This window comes from Halyomorpha halys, unplaced genomic scaffold (assembly GCF_000696795.3).
Source record: "Halyomorpha halys isolate HHAL.00 unplaced genomic scaffold, Hhal_1.1 Scaffold1306.1, whole genome shotgun sequence".
In the NCBI taxonomy this organism is placed as follows: domain Eukaryota; kingdom Metazoa; phylum Arthropoda; class Insecta; order Hemiptera; family Pentatomidae; genus Halyomorpha; species Halyomorpha halys.
Genome location: NW_027112750.1, coordinates 123076 through 147331, shown reverse-complemented (window position 1 = coordinate 147331; position 24256 = coordinate 123076). Strand labels below are relative to the sequence as shown.

Genomic DNA, 24256 nt, shown 5'->3' with positions numbered 1-24256 from the left:
TTTTTTTTTTTTACAGGAATCGTTATTGAAATTCCACAAAATTCATAAATATAAGCATATTGTAGGTTTTTTTTATCCAAAAACAATTTTCTAGACCAGTTAGAGTACAAAATATACTTTTATAAAAATTGTTGCTTTCGCCTTTTTTTGTATAACACTAACAACATTTTAAAGCTAATTTAAAGAACAATTTTCATCTAAAAAATATATTAATAATATTTTGAAATATGTAATCATTAATTAATTTTACAAGAAATTTATTCACTTCTCTCTGTTTTTCTTTTTTTTTTTTTTTTTTTTTGCTACAGTATTTTTACCTTTATTTTTTTTTTTGTTCTCTGCTAGGACAACCTGGTATATATTTGACCTAAATGTTTATTTCGTTTAAAATATTAAGGAAAAGAGAACAATCGATAAGGAAAAAATCTTGATCAGAAATACAATGGAATATAGATAATAATAGATACAGAATTGGTTTAAAAATATCTTCTGATTTTCTTCCAGTATTTACCTAAATTTGATTTTTTTTTTTTTTTTTTGGATGTTATTGGTGCAATGTTTGGAACTTAGGGATTTATTTAACAGATTTATTATTTTGCACTCCTGTTAAGGAAAGTTAATAACATTTAACTGGAATATCAAGTAAGGGTATTAAAGACTATAATATATTCCAGCAAGTCCATAAGGCCTTCGACTCCTACGCTAATAGACCAACTGCTGTCATTGAATAATTAATTAAACATTGTGAGATCATTTATCAATATATGCTCCGCTTGGCATGTACCTGTAATTAGGCTGGCACAGCTCGCCAAGTGCCACCGAGTACCATCGCTCTGGCAATAGCAGGCGGTAAAGTTCAACGAATTATGAGATATGTATGTGGGTGATAAAAATATAATGAAAACGGAGTTGGTATATCAAATCAAAATAAAATAAATCGATACTAGAGGCTCCAATAAAGTCAAAATTCACGAGTGCGTGGTCTTACAGTAGATAGTATTTTCAAAAGTACGCACCAAATATTTCAAATTACGACACATTTTTAAAACTATATTCTAGATTTTTTTTATGTGTGATGTAAAATTATTTTCAAAAAAAAATTTTTTAGGACTTTGCTCACATTTCTTTTTCATTGCTCTCAATTTAGTAGTACTTATAATTTTTACTCTAACTCTAAACCTTTTTGTGTAAAACTTGGTACTTACATAAATTGTAATAAAAAGTTGTAATAAATATTTAATCAGCATGCCTATATCAGTAGGACTCTAAAATCTACATACATACATAATTTGTCTATGTTAATAACTATGTCAAATTTGATATTTTTGGTGCATTCCTGTCAATATTAATAATAAAAACAATAACAGTAAATAAATAAAAAAAAATTTTTTTTTTATTAAATACTTTTATTTATTGATAGATATTACAATCTGCCACACAGTTGTGGTCAATAGGTAATAGTGATGAATGATCTCATACATACTAAAATAAGATAAAATAAATAAATGAATGAAAAAAAAATCTCTTAAAATATATACAAACATAAGAATAATCAAAATCAACATAATCACACTATGTGTATAAAAAAAATAATATAATCAATAAATAAAATAATATAAAAAAGTACATTAAGTTTTTCTGCTGGATTGTTATTAATATAGTTTTTTTCTGTGGGTAAATTTAGGTTACTTATTTCCCTCATAAATATAATTTTTTTCATTAAAATATTACATATATTTTAATGAAAATATTTTTCTAAAAATAAAACGAAAAATTATTAAAACAAAGCTTTGAATGTTAATTTGTTTCCCAATTAACATGACATTTATTTTGTTACATTCAAACGAGAGTTTCTTGTCATGACAGTAGTACTTATTTGGTAAGAGTTCAAACATTTGATTCTTGTTGTTATATTGATTCTCAAAGTATTTAGGAAATTTTAACTTTCCACAAAGTTATAGTACAATAATCCTTTGCTAAGAATAGGGTTAAGAACCGCAGAACTTAGCTTATCCATAGCTCTCACTTCGATTATCCGAAGGTAACTAAACTATTTTAAAATTTAATTAGAAATAATTTAATGGAGAATACGAGGGTTAGGTCGAATATTCATATATTTCGCTGATCGTTTTAGCAGTACCGCACACAGAGTTCAAACCGTGTTTCTTGAGAAAGACGATAGCAAATACAGCTGTTGGATAAGGAATTGTTCGTGACACGATGAAGGTTATTTCGTGTTGTACGCGGATATAGTTCAGATAACTTGCTCACGTACTCTATGTATTCCGTTATACCTACTTATTATCTTACATACTAGTATTTCTATGAAAGTATAATTCCTATAGTTGGTTTATAGGGCCATTTTCACTTATACTCATATTGGGTATATAGGATATTTCTTTCTTAACTTATTTAAGTTTAATCGTTAAAAAAAAAGTCTTTTGTTCTTTAATTAGTTTTTTTTTTAAATGCTGCACCTAACTATTAGTTTATTTGTAATAAATATAATATCAGTCAGAATTTTATCGTTTATTTCAGAATTACGTCAACTGTATGTTTTCTAATTTTCCGAAATCAAAGAAAAACATTCCTTATTTACTACTAATTTAGACTTTATTTTAAAACGAGTTGAATGTCACAAGAATGAATTATGTCTAATCCAAATTTTATAGGGAAAAAAATAAAAATTTTGCAGCTTAAGCGTTTATATAGTAAAATACATGTAATCGTACTGTAGCTGAATATGTGTTTACTTTTTTTTTTTTTTAATATATAAAAAGATGCATTAAAATTTGGTTGCGATCGTAAAAAAATAGTCCGTTAACAATGTACTATGTTATGGAGGGTTGTCTAAAAACTATTAATAATAGTTTCTCGGTTCAGTAGAATCCCACTTATTAGTCAGGGTGACGAGAAAATGACTAGTTCTGAAAAAAAAAAAATATGTCAGGTAAAACTAAATAGTTAACTTTGACAGCTATTTAAATCATATAAATTGTTTGTGCACTTAAATTAAATCTTCTATATAAAGATTTTTTTCTTAAATTGGTCTAATAAATGTTAGGTATTAATTTTGTATAAATATTAACTAAGGGAGTTTTTTCTGTAATACATTCCGGATTAACCGGCTTTCCTGCTTAACCAGTAATATCTCTGTGAGGATGGATAAGAGGGGTTCTACCGTATATCACATGTGATTTTTTTATAGTATCGAATTTTTATTATGAAAATATTGCCTAATCAGCTTGCTGTAACCAAAAACTAATATTACAGCATATATATATATATATATTTAAAGGTGCTGTAGCCCTGAAATAAAATTGAATTTTAGTTGACTGCCTCAATTAGTTCTGAAAGATTACATGCCTGTCCTTATGTCTTTTTATGACCCACCTGGAGAAAGCAACATGTGATGACTCCTTCCTCTGTCCAAACCTCACGTAAACGAACTTTCTTTAGGAAAAAGTCAGGACTGACCCGAATATGGGCAGAGGAATATTATCTTTCGTAATAGGTTGAAAATGGGAAGCGAAGTTGATGGTGGCGACTGAGCCAAAACGCCACTGAATCGAGAAAGTGGTCTCGTCATGTTGATAGATCCGTTAGTCGTGTATCAGGTCCTCTTTTATGGCTTTGTTTGATGGGAGTTTATGGAACTTTATTACGGCTCGTAATCATCAGCTGTTTTAGAGCTAAGGCAGTTTCACTGTCGAGACTTTCGGATTAATTTCCAATTAGCCTTAATTACATAATACTGACGCCGCTGACAATATTAGAAATCTGATAATAGCAACGTGGAGTGCTGTCAAACGCGTAGAATTATTCATGACTGTATAAACTTGAAGATAACGCAGATTTCACTTCGAAAAATCTTAATAATAAAAAGTCAATTTCGTTTGAGCTGTAAAAATTCATATCTACTTAGTGGCGTAGTACCTTCACTTTTCATGTTTTAGTTTCGGAGGAGTATCTTTAATGATGGTTCAAAAAAAAAGAAATAATGAAAAAAATGTTAAAGTGAGGAAGTGAAATGTGAGAATATTTTTGCTTGAGGAAGTGAAAACATGCTTTTTAGGATTTGAAGAAAAATATTTATCAAAACTTAAAACAGTTTAGTAGTATTAATGTAACTATAGAGTTATTCTTCCCTCCTTCATCATTGAACATTTTAGATAAAATGAAGAAGTGCGATTTTCAGGATTTTTTATTTATTTTATTAATTCCTCTAACATGAAAAAATGCATGGAGGCAAAACCATTTAACATTTCCCTTCGAAAAATAAGATTCAAGCGAAAAAATTACTTAAAAACTTTTAACTCTGGCTTTGACTTCCGTCAAAACAGCCCTGACGAAGCCCTGCAACGTAGGGCGAAACGTTGGCTCAAATTAAAATCGAACATAATATTACTATTTGAGTTTAATTTGACCGCACCCGGACCAGATTCCATTTATTGATACACACGGTCAATCATCAATCTTCCAGTTTAAAACTTTTAATTTTTTTTTTTTTAATTTTATTTATGTATTAGTTCTTTTTAAATTCATTTAATTGTTTTTTTTTTTTTTTAGTAAACTGTCTTACTTTATTTATGCGTTGCTATCTATTAATGATTTCTGTTGATTTGCTTAATTGATTAAATTTTGTTGCGGATCACTGAAGAGAGGAGGTATGAAGGAGTGAAACATGGGGGGGGGGTAATGTATTGGACTAACTGGTAAATTGTTATTTGGCTTTTTGCGAGAATAGTGAAAAAAAAAGTATTTTAAGTGTATAGTATTCGGTATATTGATAATTCTTTGAAAAATGGTAAATGTTACTAAATTAATAACGAAGAATTTATGTCATTCTCTAAATCCTTTTAATTCCATAAGACTCTTCCAGTATAAAGGATTATTAAATTTAGGTAAATGTTACATGTTAATGTATTGTAGTGTATCAATTATGAATTGATGGGTACGCAGTGTGCTATAGCTACCCAATGTATTTGGGAAACCTGGCCAAATAAAGTATTTTTCTCTTTATTTATTTAATTTTTGAAGTGAGGGAGTGAAATGGTAATAGACCATAGTGCAGGCTCAGACAGGTTCCCTACGAAGACTTCCTCTGCAGAACCTAAACAAGCGACTGATCGTCTGGCTAGTGGTCTAAAACAATCCACGGGACTACCCACCCGTCCCTTCCCACCCCAGACACCTAACCATGTTCCCTACCAGGCTATGCCTATAAACATTTTCTGTGAAGGAAAAACGTCTAGACATTCAGTTTTTATTTCATTTCTTCTTACTGACAACAATAGATAATGATACGTATATTTGAATGGAATTTTTTTTTTTAAATAATACTTTTTATTTATTGATAGATCTTACAATCTGCCTCACAGGTGTGGGCAATAGGTAATAGTTATGAATGATCTCATACATACTAAAATAAAATAATATAAATAAATGAATAAAAAAAAAAAAAAATAAAAAAACTATCTGTATGAAAAATAAATAAATAAAATAACATAATGATTAAATAATATAGTCTCTAGTCACACTTACACTCTAATATACAATATTTACACAATCGACCTGAGGATCCCTGAGCCCACTCTATCCCCCCTTTAATGGAATTATCATGTAACAATTGAGTAAATTAGTTGGGAAATTTAAACAAATAATCAATCTTAGACTGGATACGAATTTTTATAGTTCTTTACCTTGAGTTCAGATATAATAAGGAAGTAAAAATGGACCTTTTTAATTTTTTATTTACTGCTTATAAATCTATTTTAGAGGTAAAATACAGCCCCGTAGTAGTGCAAAAGAAGTAGAATAATTCTTATTTTTTCCGATGAGTGGTGTACACATTAAAGGCTAAGAATAGACCAAACGTTTGATTATAAATTGTACGATAACAGCTCAGAAACGATAATCTTAAAAGTAAACACAACTATTTGAGTCCGGTAGTCATCGACTCTGATTGACATCATAAAATTATTTATCATGCCTCAAAAATAAAATGTATATAATTTGTGAACTGACAAAAAACTAAATAATAATAAATAAATAAAATTGAGATGTCTGCATCAATATATTACAATATTGTATTACTATAGGAGTTATTATTTTTGTTGTAATATTTTTTTTTCATTTTTTGTACGATATATAAAATTATGGTTTTAATTTAAACCCTTTTTAACGATGTTGATGTGTCTTGTAAATGATTTTACGTTTAAAATTTCGTCTTTAAAAAAAATCTCAAAATTGCTCGAGTATTAAACTCAATTTTACTAGTTGCATTATTTTTCGAACGATACCTTGCATTATTTTTTTTTTCATTCATTTCCACGTTCTGTAGGAAAGAAATTAATGATTGTACTACGGAAGGTAGGTACTCTTCGCAGGTACCGCAAGAAACGGTACAGGCGCTCTGGAACTAGAACGGACCTGGTTTCTTTCATTGTTTCATAAGGAATTTGCTGGCTCAATCAAGAGAAGTTTTTCGGTTTTTGCGGCAATTACTTCTGAACTGTTCCCCTGCCTCCTTTCTGATTCGTACTAAATACCACGACCTGATTTTCTAGGTTCCATAATTATATTTTATATATTTTTATAACCAATTGTTATTTAATGCTAATAATATACAGGTTGTAAAATAGAAAAATAATTTGAGTTCGTTTATACCTTATTCTTTTATTTTAATTATTTCAGCTGTAATAATTATTTGCAATTAACATGAATAAGTTAATTAATAGCAAATTAAATTTTATTTTATTTTTTTATACCAGATCGGCGCCTGGTGGGCCTTACATGGTTGATATAACTTATTTTATATATATTTTTTAACAGTTGATTATGAGGGGATATAGTCATACAACAGACACCCCTAACTATAAACTATATACAATGTTCTTATTAAAATAAAAAAATAAAATAAAATAAATAGATAAGAATAATGCTTCTTAATAAAAGAGGAAAGTAAACTTAATAACAAAAAATAATGATATCGGTACACTTAAATAAAACAAACAATTGTCTTCTATTAGTAAAAAGAAACAAGTTAATTTGAAAAAGGGACGAGAGAAGAAAAGAGAAAAAAACAAATAATAATAATGAATAAATAAAATGAATAATAATAAGTAAATAGAGATAGTGTGACTATGAATTAATTTTATATTTATTAAAAATTTATAAAAAAATCCTTATCCTCTATCGACTCCACTTGTAATTCGCGATGCAATTGGCTATTTCTTATGAACCAAGGAGCATTAACTGCGATTCTTAGGACGTTATTGTGAAAAGATTGTAGTTATTTCCTTTTCGTGAAGTATGCCGCTCCCCAGACTTCACAACCATACAATTTTTCGAATTAAATTAAAAATTAAAATTAATTGTCACAGTCAACAGTAAAATTTATTACAACAATTGATTGTTGCCGAATTGACCGAAACGTCGCTCTTATAAATGGAGTAAAAATGTTTTGTGACTAAAATGAATACAATTTTATTATTTAAACTTAAACTTTATATTAATTATGACCGAATATTCGTAAAAATAACATTAATAATAAAATTGAAATGTTTAAAAGAAACGGCGAATTAGCCGAGTAAATCATAACAGCTTAAATATTTACCCTGGAAGGGTTTGGCACCCTCCTTCCTGCAAATTAGTGCAACCGTGGTGATAGATATTCCTAATATCATTATACTTCTGTTGCCTGAAGCGGTTTTCCACTCCATCCTGAGGTCTTCATTTTAATGTGATATCAACTGTGAAAATAAGATTTCCTTGCCGAAATTTGGTTGTGATTCAACCTTCAACTTCCTATCATATTTGTATCTGGAAAAATAAACATGCCTATCAATTGTGTAGAATGTTTGAATAATACTTCCTAATTTTATTAATGATTAACATATAAATACTTAAACTTAATAATTATCTGAAATTTTTCCAAGAACTGTATGTTAGAAAGTAGCTTATGCAGTGAGCTCATTTTTGACCTCAAATTGTAGCACACTTTACCGACATCAAAAAATAATATGATAAGATTTACTAATAAATACTAATTTTGAAATTAGTAGCAAAAGGTGAGAAGATTTCGCTCAAAATCCAAAATTCTCTACCACTGCCACATTGAATAACACGAAACTTTTTACTTTAGTGGAGCAATGTTATCCGTTGAGGAACAGTGTAACCCACTTCTACGGTGTCGGATTCTATGTTGGAACGTGACGACAATGCTTTCGAATTCTGATTTATTTGGCGGGTATAGATTTAAGAGAGAAAGTTGTAATGTTCGGCAATTTCACGCCGCTCATGAAGAGTTAAGTGTATTTCTTCTGACCCTAATCTCAACCAATATAAGGTTTGTACGTGTTAAGTTGAAGTTGTTAAAAAAAAAAAAACAAGGAACTGAAAGGGAACCGAGGTATCTTGATAATTTAAAAATAAATGAAGTAAATACGAGTGTTGATTTAATTTTTCTTAAATTATTATAAATTGAATTCAATGTTCAAAATAATGCTTACATAATGTAACAAACAAAATAGTTATAACGCGGAAATCAAAACGTTACTCACGTTTTCAGTAAATGATTTCCATTATTTTCTATCTGATTTTTTTTAATTCGGTTTTGATTTCCGCAATCTTTTTTTTTTCTTACCTTGTAATGAGTACAGGAAATGAGTAATTCGTTGAAAAGTCCCGGGTAGCGTACCTGAGTGACAGTTGAAAGTAACACCGGTTAATTAAGTATTCAGAAGTTAGTTGTGGCGACCGGAGCGGAACGTCGCTTTGCCAGCCATCCGAAAATGTAACTGCTACTCTCCTGTAACTGTCTTCGAATTTTTCACAGGCAAAAGCAAAATTATTTTGTTTATATGTATAAAAAATAGCTAATCAGTTCTAATGTTACAATCGTCATTTCTTAACATTTTAACAATAAAAATGTTTAAAATTATTATTAATTTTTTAATAAATTATTATTTTTTTTGTAGTTCTGTAAAAATTTTTAACCATAAGCAGTATTTTAAACCTAAATTCATACCAAAGTAAATTAACTGTGTCTAGCCCCATATAAATTTTATTGTCATTAGGATTCTATTCTATCTATTGTTCCGCTTAACTACCTAGAGAAATTGTAAAATACATGTAATATTTTATTTTATACAATTCATTTGTTAGAATTTTTGAGTATGAACTAGTTTAAAGTATTATTTAAATATTAAAACAAGTTGAAATATAGAACTAATTACACTTTTTTGTTAATCATCTTTACTTGATTTTTAATTTTATAAGAGTCATATTTTTTTGATATGATGAATTGTTATATTTTATGGATTTTCTTTTTATTTATTTATGTTTAAGTAAAATACTGATTATTATTGGATTTCATTAATATTCATTTAAACGTTATTTTCTTTTATTTATTTATTTCTATTCTGTTCAAAGGCATTGACTAAAACCCATTTTCAATGTGTGTTATATTATTTTAAAAAGGCCTTGTCTCGGAATCAATAAATATTATTATTATTAATCATATTTCACGTTCCTATACTTCTTTCAAATCTCTCACTTCGATTTTATTTATAGAGATACGAAATTTTATTACAATAATTTCATAATTATTAAAAGCTTAGTGTACCGCATTAGTTTTAACATTTATAAAATATTGACTTACGTATTTACCCATACCAATAAGCTTTTTATTGTAGATGATTATAGGCTTAAAAAGTGGGTGTATATTACTGATAATAATTATACATAATCGACAAAGAGAAAGAACTAATGTTTTAAAAAATATGTAATTAATATATTCTAGAATAATAATTATTTAATATAAATAAATTTAGAATAAAATAATTAAATTGTATAAGTACATCTTCATATTAATTAATTGATTATATTTTTAATTATTTGTCTTATTGAGATCATAAAGCTATAATTCGTTCGTATGTAATATTACAACTGACTATATAATGTTTAACAATTTAGCACGTATGTTCACGGGTAATTTTGTTGATAATTGTGAGAAAGAGATGGGGTTCTCCTAATGATTGCATTTCTTCTTAGCGATGGTTACTTTCACTTTCATTTTTTTCCTCTCCTTCTCATTGGTCTACAGAGGTACTGAGAAAGAAAAAAAGAACATTTCTATCCGGCTTTGACATTTTCAAGACATTAAGACGGCCTATACCTGAGTATAGTCCGTGAAGATAATGGTATAGGCAAGCAGCTGGAATTCTTTTTCTTTAGGCCGGCTGTTGGTATTTGGACCGAATCCACCAACGGAAAATAGTCTTAACTTCAGGTGAAAGCCATTTTAGGTGTATTCATAATCTTTAGTGTAACATGTTAAAGCGTGTTAATGGAAAAACTTATGTAAAATGGAGAAATATTTCCTTATGTTACTAAGCTAAAACGATATAACATGAGAATGACCAGCTGAGCTTGTCACCGTTTTATTTGTTGTCGTGTTAGGTTACTCGTAGTTGTTTTTCTCTTTTATCTTGTGTTTTGAACTTTAAAAAAAATACATCAGTAGCCAAACGTGTACACTTCTACTTTTCACTTATTTTAGGAATGTAATAAATTACTATAATCAAAACTTAGAAGTAAACAACATGAAGTTTTGGAAGGAAAGGTTACTAAACAAGTTGCTCAGAAAATCCGCTAGGAGCTCTTATGCATTTATCATTTAATATAATATCATGAATCCCCCTATTTGTATATTTTTTTATCTATTAAAAATTGTTATTTTTTTCCAATAAAAATTTCTTTGTGCTATAAAAACAAATAATGAACTTCGTTCGTTAATTCATTTGTCTTTTTTTAATTTTATACCTGATAAAAAAATATTGTTGTTTTTATCTGATGGAATGAAGTAATGCTTAATTTAAAGTTATGCCGAGTGTGAGCACGTCGTCACTCTCTGCGTGCACGTAAAAAATTAAATGTTCGACTTTCACCCTCAATGAACTTCATTTGTCATAAACTTTCCTTCACGTTCTTTGATTTATTACTTATTATTATTATATAAATATATATTTCAAATTTCCATCATATGGTCTTTAGGATTAGAAAGAGTCTGATTTCTCTTTCGAAAGGTTGGGACTTTAAATGGAATTAACTATGGGATAAGTTTAAAAAAAATAAATAAAAAACTGTTTAAGCCTTGTACGTCTAACCAATAGTTTAAACTCGACGCGTTCTAAAAATAATGAAATAAAATAATTTTTGTCTCCTTAAATAAAAAATTATATAAGCCTAAATTAAACTTCACAACTCACAATATAAAGAAGAAAGGAACCGAGAAAGTCAACTCAATATCCACGTTGAATAGAAAGCTGACAGATCCTTCACGCATGCTGTCAAACTACTCATCTTGAATGAACGTATTTGTTATACTAGTGTTATGTGCACTAAAGATTTTTTTTTCCTTTTCATTAATTATTTTTTAAAAATTCCTGTTCGTCTGACCTTCGTCCTTCTGTTTGGAATAGTATCGAGAATCATAGAAAATATAATACTCTCTTTTTCGTCAGACAAAACCTCACATTAAACGAAAAAACAATACAAATTATTAAAAAATGGTTTATTTTATAGATTAATTATTCATTATATCAGTAAATAACACCAATAAGAAAAGTTTATTGTAATAATTATGACAAAAATTAAAAAAAAAAAAAAAAAAAAAAAAGGATACCATAGGTAGAGTTTTTTAGTCGATTTTTGATTTTTACTGTCGATTATGAAGGTTAATTATTGAAAGTTTGATAATGAAAAAATAAAAAAAAGATAAACTGTTGTGATATCAAAGTAATTTTAATTCTTTCAGATTATTACTATTAGAATTTACTGTCGTATTGGTGTAAAATTGAACCTGTTTATAATTGGTATGGTGATATATTCTTGATCGTAGATAGCAGCTAACCATTCTATGGCACTGCACTCCAGAAATCTGGTTTCCACTACCTCCATGAGAGTTTTCACATGTCATTTTATTTTTATTTTTAAAGTTCATTATAGGAAAAATTATTTCTTGAAAAATATTACCTCAAACAAATCTTTATTTTTTTTTATTTAATGTAATTTACAACTGTACAAGATAATACAATAAGTAAATATGTTGTATGTTTCATATACACTTGAAAATCTTGGGAAGGAACCACCCATTGGTGGTACTTCAAACATTAATTTAAATTAGAAGGTCCCGTGTCCATCTTCTTTTCAGACGCCTCGAAGGATGATCAGGGATTGTTAAGGATGAAAGATTAAGAATTAATGGGTTCGGATGGTTAAGGAGTTTGGAATGAGTTTATTTGTAACGTAATAAGGAGCATCAAGGATTTTACGTAGGATTTTGGATTGTAAGGATTGGATGCGGGAAGAATTTTGATGGTTTGGTGGATCCCCAGAGCTCAATTCCATATGTCCAAATTGGTCTGATTATCGTAGTGTATACTAATGTTTTGTAGTGAATGGGAAATTTAGAGCGTTTGTCAAGTAAGTGTTGTAGCAATCGGAATCTACGAGCAGTTTCTTGTCGTTTCAGTCTTGTTTGTGGATTCCTAGTAAGTCTCTTGTCAAGATGGAGTCTTAAGTATCGAATCTGTTCAACAGGCGTTAGTGGAGTATTTAGAAAGGATACTATAGGACAGGACAAACCAATCTAAAGATTGAAATAAACTTATTTTCGTTTTCGAAATTGTAGTATGATTTTCAACAAAATAAAATGAGTTCGGTATACTTTTCGGAATTTCATACACTATTTTAAATTAATTCCTTCTATATTCAACAATAATAATTATAAAAAGTCAAGGATTTATTTTATTACAAATAGTTTAAACAAAGAATTATTTTATATTATTTCTTATTTATAAATTCTGAATCTACAAACGTATTAGTTAATTATAGGTTAATAACAAAAGACATGAAATGTATCATTGATAGGTTGGGTTACTTCTTCTACTTAAAATGCACCAAACGCCTATTCAAGAAGATATTTAAAAATATTACGTAACCAAACTCCAATTCATAAAAACATGTTTAACATGCATAGTAGGCGTTACGCCTACTGGCCTATTATGACTCAAATTTAAATGACTACATGCCCGACATAACAGAGGCACATTTTTGGTAAGATCGAGTGAGTTAAAAAAGATAACAGTTCACATAATTATAGCTCTTTTGATTAAGAAAATGAATTACTTGTTTTTTCTGTCAAAATTTAAATTATTCTTTCTTAACTTATTTAAGAAATAAGAATTTGTAATGCTGAAATATTTGTAAACAAGCATTGTGAAAGAATACTTGGTTTTTATATTGAAAAAATATATATAAAAACCAAGGAAGACGAAAATTATGAACAAAACATTTGTTTTGTTTTTTCTGCTAATAAAAATTCATATTGCAGGGGTCCTCAAGGTGAGAATAACGGACATAAATTTGTTCCTCCTAATAATACAACATTTATACAAAATACAACGAATTCGTGATGCAATCCAGGAATGATCGTGCGGTTTCGATATTTCTTTTTTTCTTCTTTGATTATACATAATATTCTTTAATATTTTATATTTATGAGTTTTTTATTATTACAAAAATAAAAACTGATTGTTTATTTCAAATAAATAAAATTAATAGTACTTTAGAGGGAAAAAAATTAAAAATTCCTTATTTAAGCCCTCTCGGATTATTTTAATGACAATAACACCTAGCTATATATTAAAAAGCTTTTAATTGTATATTGACGTGTCGAGTTTAATTAAAATCGTTTTATACGTTTTTAAAACATGTGAAAAAATCGATTCTATAAAAACTTGGTTGTCAATTTTATCGAAAATGTTTCTGTCAAAGCTCAGGAATACACCTTAAATATGTAGTTTATGTATTTTTGTCGAAAATTTGAATTCGAAATTTTAAATAATTGCAATATTTTTAGCATATAATAAAATTAAACATAAGTGAATGTACAAAAAAAAGGTCTTGCAATGCACCAAATTATTCGCCATCTCTGAGTGATTTACTTGAAAGCCATCAAATTTGTTTAGGTAATTATTCAACTAAAAATTTTCGTTTAAACCGGTATCTTCTAAGTTTATGTATAAGCTCTTCAAGTAGGTGCAATACATCCTTCACTCTCGATTTAGCTGAAATTTATGTTATTTTAAACGTTTCACAGGCAATTTAAATATTTTTGTGAAAACCCTTTTTGCAATTTTGACATTTAAACAATTTTTGAGGAATTACACAAAAATGTCACGTACTTTATATGACGTCGGATCACTAAAAATTTTATAAAGCTTAGTTCAAGGAAATCACAACGTATATTGAAAATAAAAATTAATAAACTGAAAAAAAATTATTAATTTTTACACATTTAGTAAAAAAAAATAATTATTTTTAATTTACAATTAAAAATTTCGTATTCAGTAACTTTTCATGTTCTATTTCCTTAGTATTAAATTAACTCTATTAACTCTTTTATTTTATCATCATTTGATGTTGTTTAAAAAAAAAATAAAATAGTGGTTTTAGTGGTTGTTAACATTACAACTCTCAATTATAAAATGTGACATAAAGTAGATTTTTTTTCGTCTTAATTGGCAATAAACCTAAAAAATATTCATCGGCCATTAAAAAGTAACAATAATTCAATATTAGGTCTTTTCTGTAGGTCAAACAGTGGTAAACTATTTAGCACTGAATTTTTCACATATTTTACATAAGAATCCCTTGATAGAAATTAATTTATACTTACTTCAAGATTTTAAACTATTTTTAATAGACTATATTGTTTCTTTTACTTATTTTTATTTATTTCATTGTAGATAAATAATACAATCTGCCACAATTAAAGGCAATAAATATTAGTGTTCTTCAAGTATTATTCAAACAATATAAAAAGAAAATGATGAACGAAAGAAAAAAAATATATGTAAATGTCAACCCACAAAATTAAAATAATGTAAGAAAACATATAATATTAATAATAAAATTAAAAAAATACAATTATGATATGTATAAATAAAAAAATAAAACTGATTAAATAGTAACAAAATAATTTATGTTCAAGATTCAAAAAAGTTAAATTCAATTAAGAAGAAAATAAATATATATTCTTAACTGCACGCAATATTAAAATTGAGCAAAGGGAATTCTGAACCAAGCTGTGCCACTCTGATAGAAAACAGGACCATTAGAGATCCCAGCCACGCCACTTCTATTAGACTATTTAGTATTTATATATTGATAATAAACACGAAGAAATAATAATAATTACTGATTTAATAAATTGATTGTTTGAGAGTGGTTTATTTTATTATTAACAAACTTCAAATAATCCACTTTTTCTCTCAACTATTTATTTTAAAAATCCTCCAACTTTTCGCCCCTTGGGCCATTCTCTAGGAGACAACCTATAATATTTGTTTTCATATTATTGTTAATTTATTTAATAATTAGCTTACAAAAAAAGAAAATTTAAGAAATTATGAAAATTATTAGCATTGTGCGAGGAAATAATGTAATTATAATATGAAAACAAATTTTATAGGTTGGGCCGAAACGTTTGAGGTTTTCTAAAATAATTAGTTAAGAAAAAAGTGGACCATTTGATGTTTGTGTTAATAATAAAATAACAATAATTTTTGAAAATGTCCTTTCTTCCTTCACATAAGAACGATTCCTGTTCCACGCCTGAGTACCGATAGTAGGATTGTGGTAATATATATTTGGTTATGGTTAGATACCGCATTATTTCTAACAATAGTTGATAGATAAATGTCCTAGTGCCCCCTATTCTGGGACCCTCTTCTAGTTTGATCTACGACCCCACAATTTTATTTATCGCTGGTTACACTGTCACGATTCTCTCTTTCTAATGTTCTAACGTACGGCAATCCGTCTTCTCTCCTATTCATCCGCCACTTCTACCCCATTATCTTTTGACTATTTTTCATTTTAATTTTTTCTTAAGTAGTTTTTTCTACGCTTCTATATTAGTTGGGGTTGCTTCGGATTACCATTGAGGTCAGAAAGGTATCAAAGGGAGTAGGGATATATGGTTTGAGGTGACAGCTGGGTTGTTAGGAGTACTAGAAGTGAGATCGATGGAGGGGGGAAGGACCTCTACTTGTTGCTGTGGGTTTGTGAATATATCAAAATTATATATATATATGTTTAAATATTTTAAATTTCATATGTTGCAACATTTACTAGACAAACGGTCTAAATTGCCAATCCATTACAAAAGACTGATCTACATGACTATTATAAGGCCTATCTGGACATACGGAGTTGAGCTTTAGGGCTCCACTAAACCATCAAATTCCTCCAGAATCCAATCCTTACAGTCCAAAATCCTTAATGCTCCTTACTTTGTCACAAATCAAGTCATCCATCATTACCTCAATGTTCCATATGTTGCTGATTTGGCCAGACCCAGATACCATTCCTTCCTTAATAAACTTCTCAACCACCCTAATCTGTTTGTTTCTAACCTGGCTTCTCCTTCATTACCTAATAATCCTCCTAGGCGTCTGAAAAGAAGATGGCCTCGAGATCTTCTCCTCTAGAAACGTTATTGGAGTTCTATCAGTGGGTAGATTCTCCACATGTTTGTATCATGTCATTATGTCACCTACAGCAAATTTACTTGTCGTATATATGTGTATACAGTTGTAAATAACAATAAATAAATTATTTTTAAAAAAATTCATTTGGTCAAAAAATAAATTCCCCTGCTGTGGTACAGGTTGGCACTGTCTAATTCTGGTACTGTTTGGATTTCTTTGTTTATTATAAATGGATGTAAAAAACATCTTTACAACGCTCTATTTGTGCAATTATCTGGAGATTTTCTCTTCACTTATAGGTACATTATAAATGTATACAGTCTTCTGTTTTTCCTTCCATAGTAACCCTACTGGAAGGAAGGTCGTACATGTACCATAGACATATTGATTCAACATTAATTACCGAATAAGTATAAAAGAAGTAAACATTTTAAACACAAAAGTATTGAATGAATATAATCGCTTTATCTGAACTGTTGATCTAGGAACAATACTTCCTTACCAAGTTCTGAACCCAATCCCCTTCCATTTTTTTTTTTAAGGTTTGAAGTAAATTATGTTTTTTTGTTTGGACAATTTAGTAGTAATAAGTGGTATACCATGTAAACAGACACCTACCACTTCCGATGAACCCGCATATCCACCTGACTGGTACACGTGTGCTTCCTCCCATGACGCCTGGTGTTGCAGGTCCAGATGGTAAACCTTACTCCCACACCGATCGCTTTTTGAGTGGGAGGACTTGTCTCGCTCCGTAGTGCCTCGGCTCACTTTGATGTTAACCTGTTCACTTCCAGCTAAGTAGATAGTACTATCCAAATCCTTATGTAGCGTGCATCTATTCTAAAAGTGTATATAAACAAGGTATATTTGTATACCTGTTGTGCTGTGACATTTAATAATAGAAAGAAAAAAAAAACACTTCATGGGAATTAATCTGTAAATTATTTTTATGTTATTTCCCCCAATTCTGTAATTATTGACTAATGTTGACTATGAAATAACAGTTAGAACAATTTCAAGTCAAAATTCCCGTTTTTGTGCTTTTATAACTTATGGGTTTTAATAAAAAGAAAAAAAAATTAATTATTAAGAAAAAAAGTTAAAGTTAGTTAATTTAAGAGTTAATTCCTTGAGTTACATACTGACTAGCAATTTTTTTTCTGTACCAGTAAGTGTCACAAGAAATAAAACAATTCAAATCCAACTGAAATCAAAATATTAGGTTCTCCTCTGAACGCGAAATGCCAAGATTGTTTATCACTGCAGTGTTTTGACCATAATTCTGGTACGAATTCATAATATTAGGTACTTATTCGAAGCATAATTTCATATTCTTTGATTCTTGAAGAATTAATGTATTATGAAACACCGTTTAAGTTAGAAATAAAAATCCGAAACTGTGCCTTGCCCTTTAAAATCTATCTCAATCTAATTTATAGCCTATGAGAAGTAAGTTACAGCAAAATATTAGTGAACCAAAGCTCTACATATTTTTTATTTCGTTTGGCCTATCAAGTTTAAAAACTATGTCCATTTAATGTCAAAAATAAATGCAAAATTGGTAAAAAATCCTTCTAGATGTAAACATTTAATGTATATCCGACGTCCGTGGTTAACTGGTGCAATCCACATGTTGACAGCAGACCTTCAAGAATGAATTTTATCGAGGTTTAAGTTTGGTCTTCTGTCCTGATTTTTTCGGAGGGTTTGTTGTCAAAAGTTTTCAATGTTCCAAACTGCAATTAGGTATTTAAACAGATCAGTGATCGAAGGAGAAAATTTTATTCAGTATTCAGTGTGAGTGAATGAGTTCGCATTTGGAGTTGTATATCATATAGATTCTAAATAGATACTTGATATTAGCAATAAAAAAAAATTTGCAACAGTCAATCTATGTTATAAACAATTTAAAATAAGAAAATTGAATTACTTGGCTAAATTGGTGAACACTGTTGGTATTCCCTCGATCATAATCCTGAAACGATTTTTTAATGCTAGGCACTCAAGCTGTTTTAATGTTTTAAGTTTAATATTTTTTAATTCTTTATTATTAAAAGCTTTGGCTTGGAATTGAAGTTTTGAAGTTCTAAATCCTTAAAAGAAAAAAAGTCCGAACATTTCGTATTTTTTTTTAATGCTTAATGCTGTAACATAAGGGCGATGGACCATGTGAAACTAGTATCTCTATATTTTACTATTGAGGGTAAAACATGAAGTATTGAAAACGATCTCTTGCTTTCCAAAATAATTTCCGATGCTTTCCACCAAGTCTAATTTTACTTGCTTTAAAATATAGAAATACTTTAAAATAATAGTTCAGAACCCTGTATCAATTATTGTGTGTATCAAATATCCATTTTTATGATATAACAATGTATTAAATCTCATGTTTTTCACTAAATCACAAACTTATTATATTGAGTTGTAATAAAATAATAAATTCACTGTAATAAAAATATGAATTCATTTCACGTTCATCTCTGTTCGGTAGTGACGTTTATTGAATATATCAATTTAGCGTAATGAGACAGCTTTCTGCTAGACGTCGCATCCCTTAATCTTTTTCATGAATAAATATACATAAATTTTTTATCAATTATCGACTAATTACTGATTAATTATGATCATCAAATTATGTAAAAGGGAAAATCTAATAACTATCGATTTTATTTCGGATAATATATTTATGATAATATTAAGTTCTCTGAATAAAACTTTCTTTTAACTGAAACTACGCCACATACCTATTCGGGCTGCACCTGTATAATCCCTATTTTCCTGGACGCAAGGGTACATCTGCTTCCATTACCGCTAATTTATTCAAATATTAAGAGTAACATATGTTTCTTATTACATGCTTTGGTAAATGAGTGTTATCAGAAGGAATGGTGAATATTAACGTTTGATGGTTCCTTTGAAAGAGGGCGTTTACATAGGATTAATTGAAACTAGAACCTTGAACGATAAATACGCTTTCACTGGACTTTTTGGTACAAGATGATAGTATTTAATATAGTATAATTATAAACATACTTCATAAATTACTATACTGTTAATTGCTTGACATAGAAGGTTCTATTTCTGGTACAATGTGTATACAAAAGAACTAAAATGTATCAATTCGGCTTCCTCAACATTAATAAATTTATGCATGTTCATAAACATATTTTATGCAACTTAATGATTATGTAAATAACTGACGTGCTGAACCAAAAACGATAAATAGTTTGTTTTCCTGATATATACCTCACTTAAATGAAACTTATATGATGCGTAACTCCTATTCTTCAAAGGTACCGTGGTTGGTACCATTGGTTCAAATCAAATATCCTAAGAATTGATATACCTTCAAAAATAGATAATTTGAGTCCTTATCTAACAGTTGACTATTGTTTTAACTAAAAACTCTTGTTAAAATTGGAAAAATAAACATTAAGCCAATATTAAAAATGATCCAATGAACTTGAAAAATTGTGAAAAACAGCGTTAAAATTCACAGCTATGTTTTTATAATTTTCGCTTTTATTATTATGTTTAACAGGAATTTGTCTTGTTCATTTTCCACAAAACTGGTGGAAAAAGTATACAAATATATTCTAGTATAAAAAGTTATGCTAAATTTCTTTATAATTTCAGGAAAAAAAAATACTCGCTGGTTGGCAAGATAATAAGCTAAGTTTCCATTCTAAATATTTAATCATTCATTATGCACGGTACATACATATAACATGTTTAAAAGCGAACTAATTGCTTATTATTAATTATTTAATTATTATTAGTACATTTATGTTAATTTGTTCCAAGACCTACCAGCTTTTCTTCAGTGATTTAACATTCTCCTATGAAGGGAGGTTGTAATTTTAATGTTATACAATATTATAATATTAATTAACACAATGTTACAAAATATTAGTAAAATTGAGCAACATTGAAAAAGTGACTAAAATTAGAAAACGGCATGAAACTAACCATCTCCACCTTGAATTATTCATTTTATCATAAATCATATTTAAATTAAATTTTTATAAACTTATAAATTAAATATGTAATATGTCTATACCTTAATTAGAAAAAACTTCTAGATTAATCTAACGATTGTAAACAAAAATGATGAAAATTAATTATTATATCTCTATAAAATAAACTTGTTGTGATTAGACCTTAAACTTGTAGTTATTAGATATGGAAGTAAGTGGCATTTGGATTTAGTCTGAGATAGGAGGTAGCATATGCAGGTAATGGAGATTTGTTTTATAACTTTTCAGTACCTGAAGGACCATTGAATACTTGTTGTCGATTGTTGCTTAAAGGCGTAAAACCCTCTAGCCATCAACGCCTATGGCATGATAAAAGTAAAACAAAAAATAAATAAATAAATAAAAAATAATAAAATAAACATCGAAGAGGAGTTATAATTTATAAAGAAGGCGATGTGCTTTTAAAAATTCAAATACTAATGTAATTTTAGCTTCCTCGTCTGTGAGAGCTTCTGATAAATTTGGGGTCAATCATATCCTGTTTATTATTCGCAAATAGTGAGTACATTATTCAAAAATATGTCTAATCGTAAGAATGGAATGACAATATTTGCACGTTGGAGGTGGTAGTTTTCTGATCAGGTGAGAGTGCGTGAGGAGAGTATGACCTATTCTCAAGCGGGTTAGAGCAACATCCTCCCTGCCATTGGATACTTTATGATAGCAATACTTTTTTTCCGATACTTGCAATACTAATATTGATACTTCGAATATGATACGATACTGATTTTATTAGTAATCGGCTGATTCAAGCCCGGTTGGTTTTAATAACTTTTAGTTGTGTTGACCTAAAGGTTAACAAGTATCGTTAATTTTGTTAAAAGTGTCGTATCTACCTATTCTTCCTTCCTAGCTTGTCGAGGAAGGGAGTAGAGGGGAGAATATGACGAGGCGGAGGAAGCGAGGTTCTGCGGTTTCCGGCCCCATCACTTCCGCCACCTACGGTTCTTGTAGGCCTTTCTCTGGAAGGATGTCATCAAAGACTGATACCAAACTTCGTCAATGAATATCGTTAAAGCCTGTGATACAATTGTATTTTTTTGTTTTCTCCATTGTTAGCTATGTCTCCTTTACAAAGTGATCTTTACCTATTGGATCATTATAATATTTTTTCTTAATTGAAGTTATTGCAATTTTTACCTCTGCATTATAGAAAGTATTCATGTGGGAAGCGTAACGACAAAACTTTTTTTTTTTCTATTTTGAATTCGAAATTTCCAACTGCGTGTCCAAACCAACGAAAAGAGTCTGTAGTAAAATTCTTATTCAGACATTAAAGTTACTTCTACCGTTAGTTCGATTTGGATGAGTTTTTGGTGATTGTGCTGATAACATCGTAGATTTTGTTATTCCAATATTCATATAAATTTTGTTATTCAGATATTCCTCCTGAAGATTTTGTCCTAAAAAATTAATCATATTTATTAAAAAATAAAAACAAATTTTGAGAAAGATATTACTTATAACTTGTCGCTTAGTCTTGTAACGATGATTTGTTAAATTGATTTCTAATTTCCTGTAAAAGCAACGTCATAATAAAACGTATCTATTGCGTTCCGCGTGATCTTTGGACTTCAGTTAAGTTCAGTACGTCATTCCGTGATTCCACTGATTCATGAATTTTTTATCAGTTTAGGAATTCGGGCTGGAATCCATCCTCCGCTTACGTAACTCTCTTATCAAAGTGTAAGATAAATTCACTGAAGTTATGAGGTCTAGGAAAACCCAGATCTGGGTCGAATAATTCATCTTAAAATTTTCCCTTATGGAAAATGTAATGCACATAAAAAATTATGATGCATCTCAACCAACATTTTTCAAACATTACTGAATCGGCTATTTAATCGCATTGTTTCTTATTTGTTTTCTTTAAAAGTCTTTTAAGACATGCATTATTATTTAATTATTCTATTACAATCTCTATTATGCCTTATGATATTTTATTTGAAATAATACTTAAACTACATAAATTAGTTTTTAAATTATTGAGTAGAAATATTTATTCACTAATACCATTTTTCCTGTTTTTTAATTATTATTTATCTATGTTTTATTGTTTAGTGTATTTATTTAATTTATTGATTTGTTATAATTATATTATTATAACTAAAACAATCGAGTCTACATTAATAAGGAGTTTTCCCGCATTCATTAACCTTTGCGAAACCGAAACTCGAAAACTATTGGATCTGCAGAGACCTATTTGATTTTAAATGGTAGTAAATGTTTATAATTTATTAATTTATAATCTAGTTTATAAATATACAGAATTATAGTTCGTTAGAATTTGAGATAAAATTAGTCTCTGCTGACCAAATAGTTTTTGAGATATGATTTCTCAAATGGAAAAAACGACTAAAATGAAGCTACCTCAGTACTTCTGACCATTATTGCAGACCCCTCAATTTATAAAAAAAAAGATACAAAAATTATTGGTGTTTCAGTATAATGCCTAGATTTGTACAATGTCAAGTACCATTAAATCAGTTAGTGTATCATAAATTATAAAGATAAAAAAAGATAACATTACAAAATACAGAACAGAGACTAAATCTTACAGTTACAGTTCAAACGCATTCACACCATGACAGTTCAACTATCCTGTTATTCCAAATAATTGACTATGCGAACCAATCATTAGTTAGCTATGTACTGTTATTTGAGGTACTAAAAGTTTTTTTATATAATAGTTTATTCGAATGCGCCTAAATAGTTTATTCTTTTCTGTTTCAGATTCTTTCGTCAACAGCCAAGAGTGGACGGTAGCACGATCCGTACCCGACTTACGGCTTGGAATTGTCGGCTCCGTGAGTTCCGGCAAATCGGCACTCGTCCACAGGTATCTGACCGGCTCCTACATGCAGGAGGAGTCTCCCGAAGGAGGTAGATTCAAGAAAGAAGTCCTCATGGACGGCCACTCCCACCTCCTCCTCATCAGAGATGAAGGAGGACCTCCTGAGTTGCAGGTGAGTCACAGTAATTCTCTTCATCATAAGAGGAGTATTGAGGTTCTTATTCGCAAACAATAAATTAAAATTTAGGCTTAAAGTTTTAATTAAAATTAAATATCCTATTTTTTAAATTATTTCCTTATTTTTGAAAATATATGATGTGAAATCAACGATATCCTCTGCTATGACGGAGCGTTCGAGTATGTTAATCCAAGTGCTCCACGAGAACTGAATATGTAAGAAGTTGAAACAGGAAAGAGCGTTATATGACTTTTAAGACATGACTTAGAAAGACAACGCCACAGTTATCTTGGCGCTTTTTAATTTAATCTCACATAATGATAGTAATTTCGTTTTAATTCTTTAAGCCTTATTGAATTATAATATAATGTAAATTAATTATATCAAATTATAATGAATATTTCGTGAATGTGTTTGTAATACCTGTAAAGTCGATGATGCTTCGTCTTAATTGATGACTATTGAATTTATTTATTAAATATTGAATAAATAAGATATAGTAAATAATGCGAATATATTAATAGTTAAAAGAACATGAATGACTTACAACTGTTATTGCATCATCATTTCAAATTAACATTCTTCTCTTATTGAGAATTTAACCAATAATTAGAGCAATATTGAAAAATAAATAAATAATAATCAAAACAATGAGTGTAAAATATAAAAAAGTTTATAAATA

The 24256-nt window shown here is 28.9% G+C and overlaps 1 protein-coding gene across 3 annotated transcripts in view; it reads left to right on the top strand.

Annotated features, from left to right (window-relative positions):
- CenG1A (Centaurin-gamma-1A) overlaps nucleotides 1-24256 on the top strand; it is a 220023-nt gene that overhangs the window by 138406 nt on the left and 57361 nt on the right. For all 3 annotated transcript variants that reach the window (XM_014434110.2, XM_014434109.2, XM_014434111.2), the window contains exon 2: nucleotides 23336-23568. In XM_014434110.2, coding sequence (XP_014289596.1) covers nucleotides 23336-23568 — 233 coding nt within the window. The remainder of the gene's footprint in view (nucleotides 1-23335; nucleotides 23569-24256) is intronic.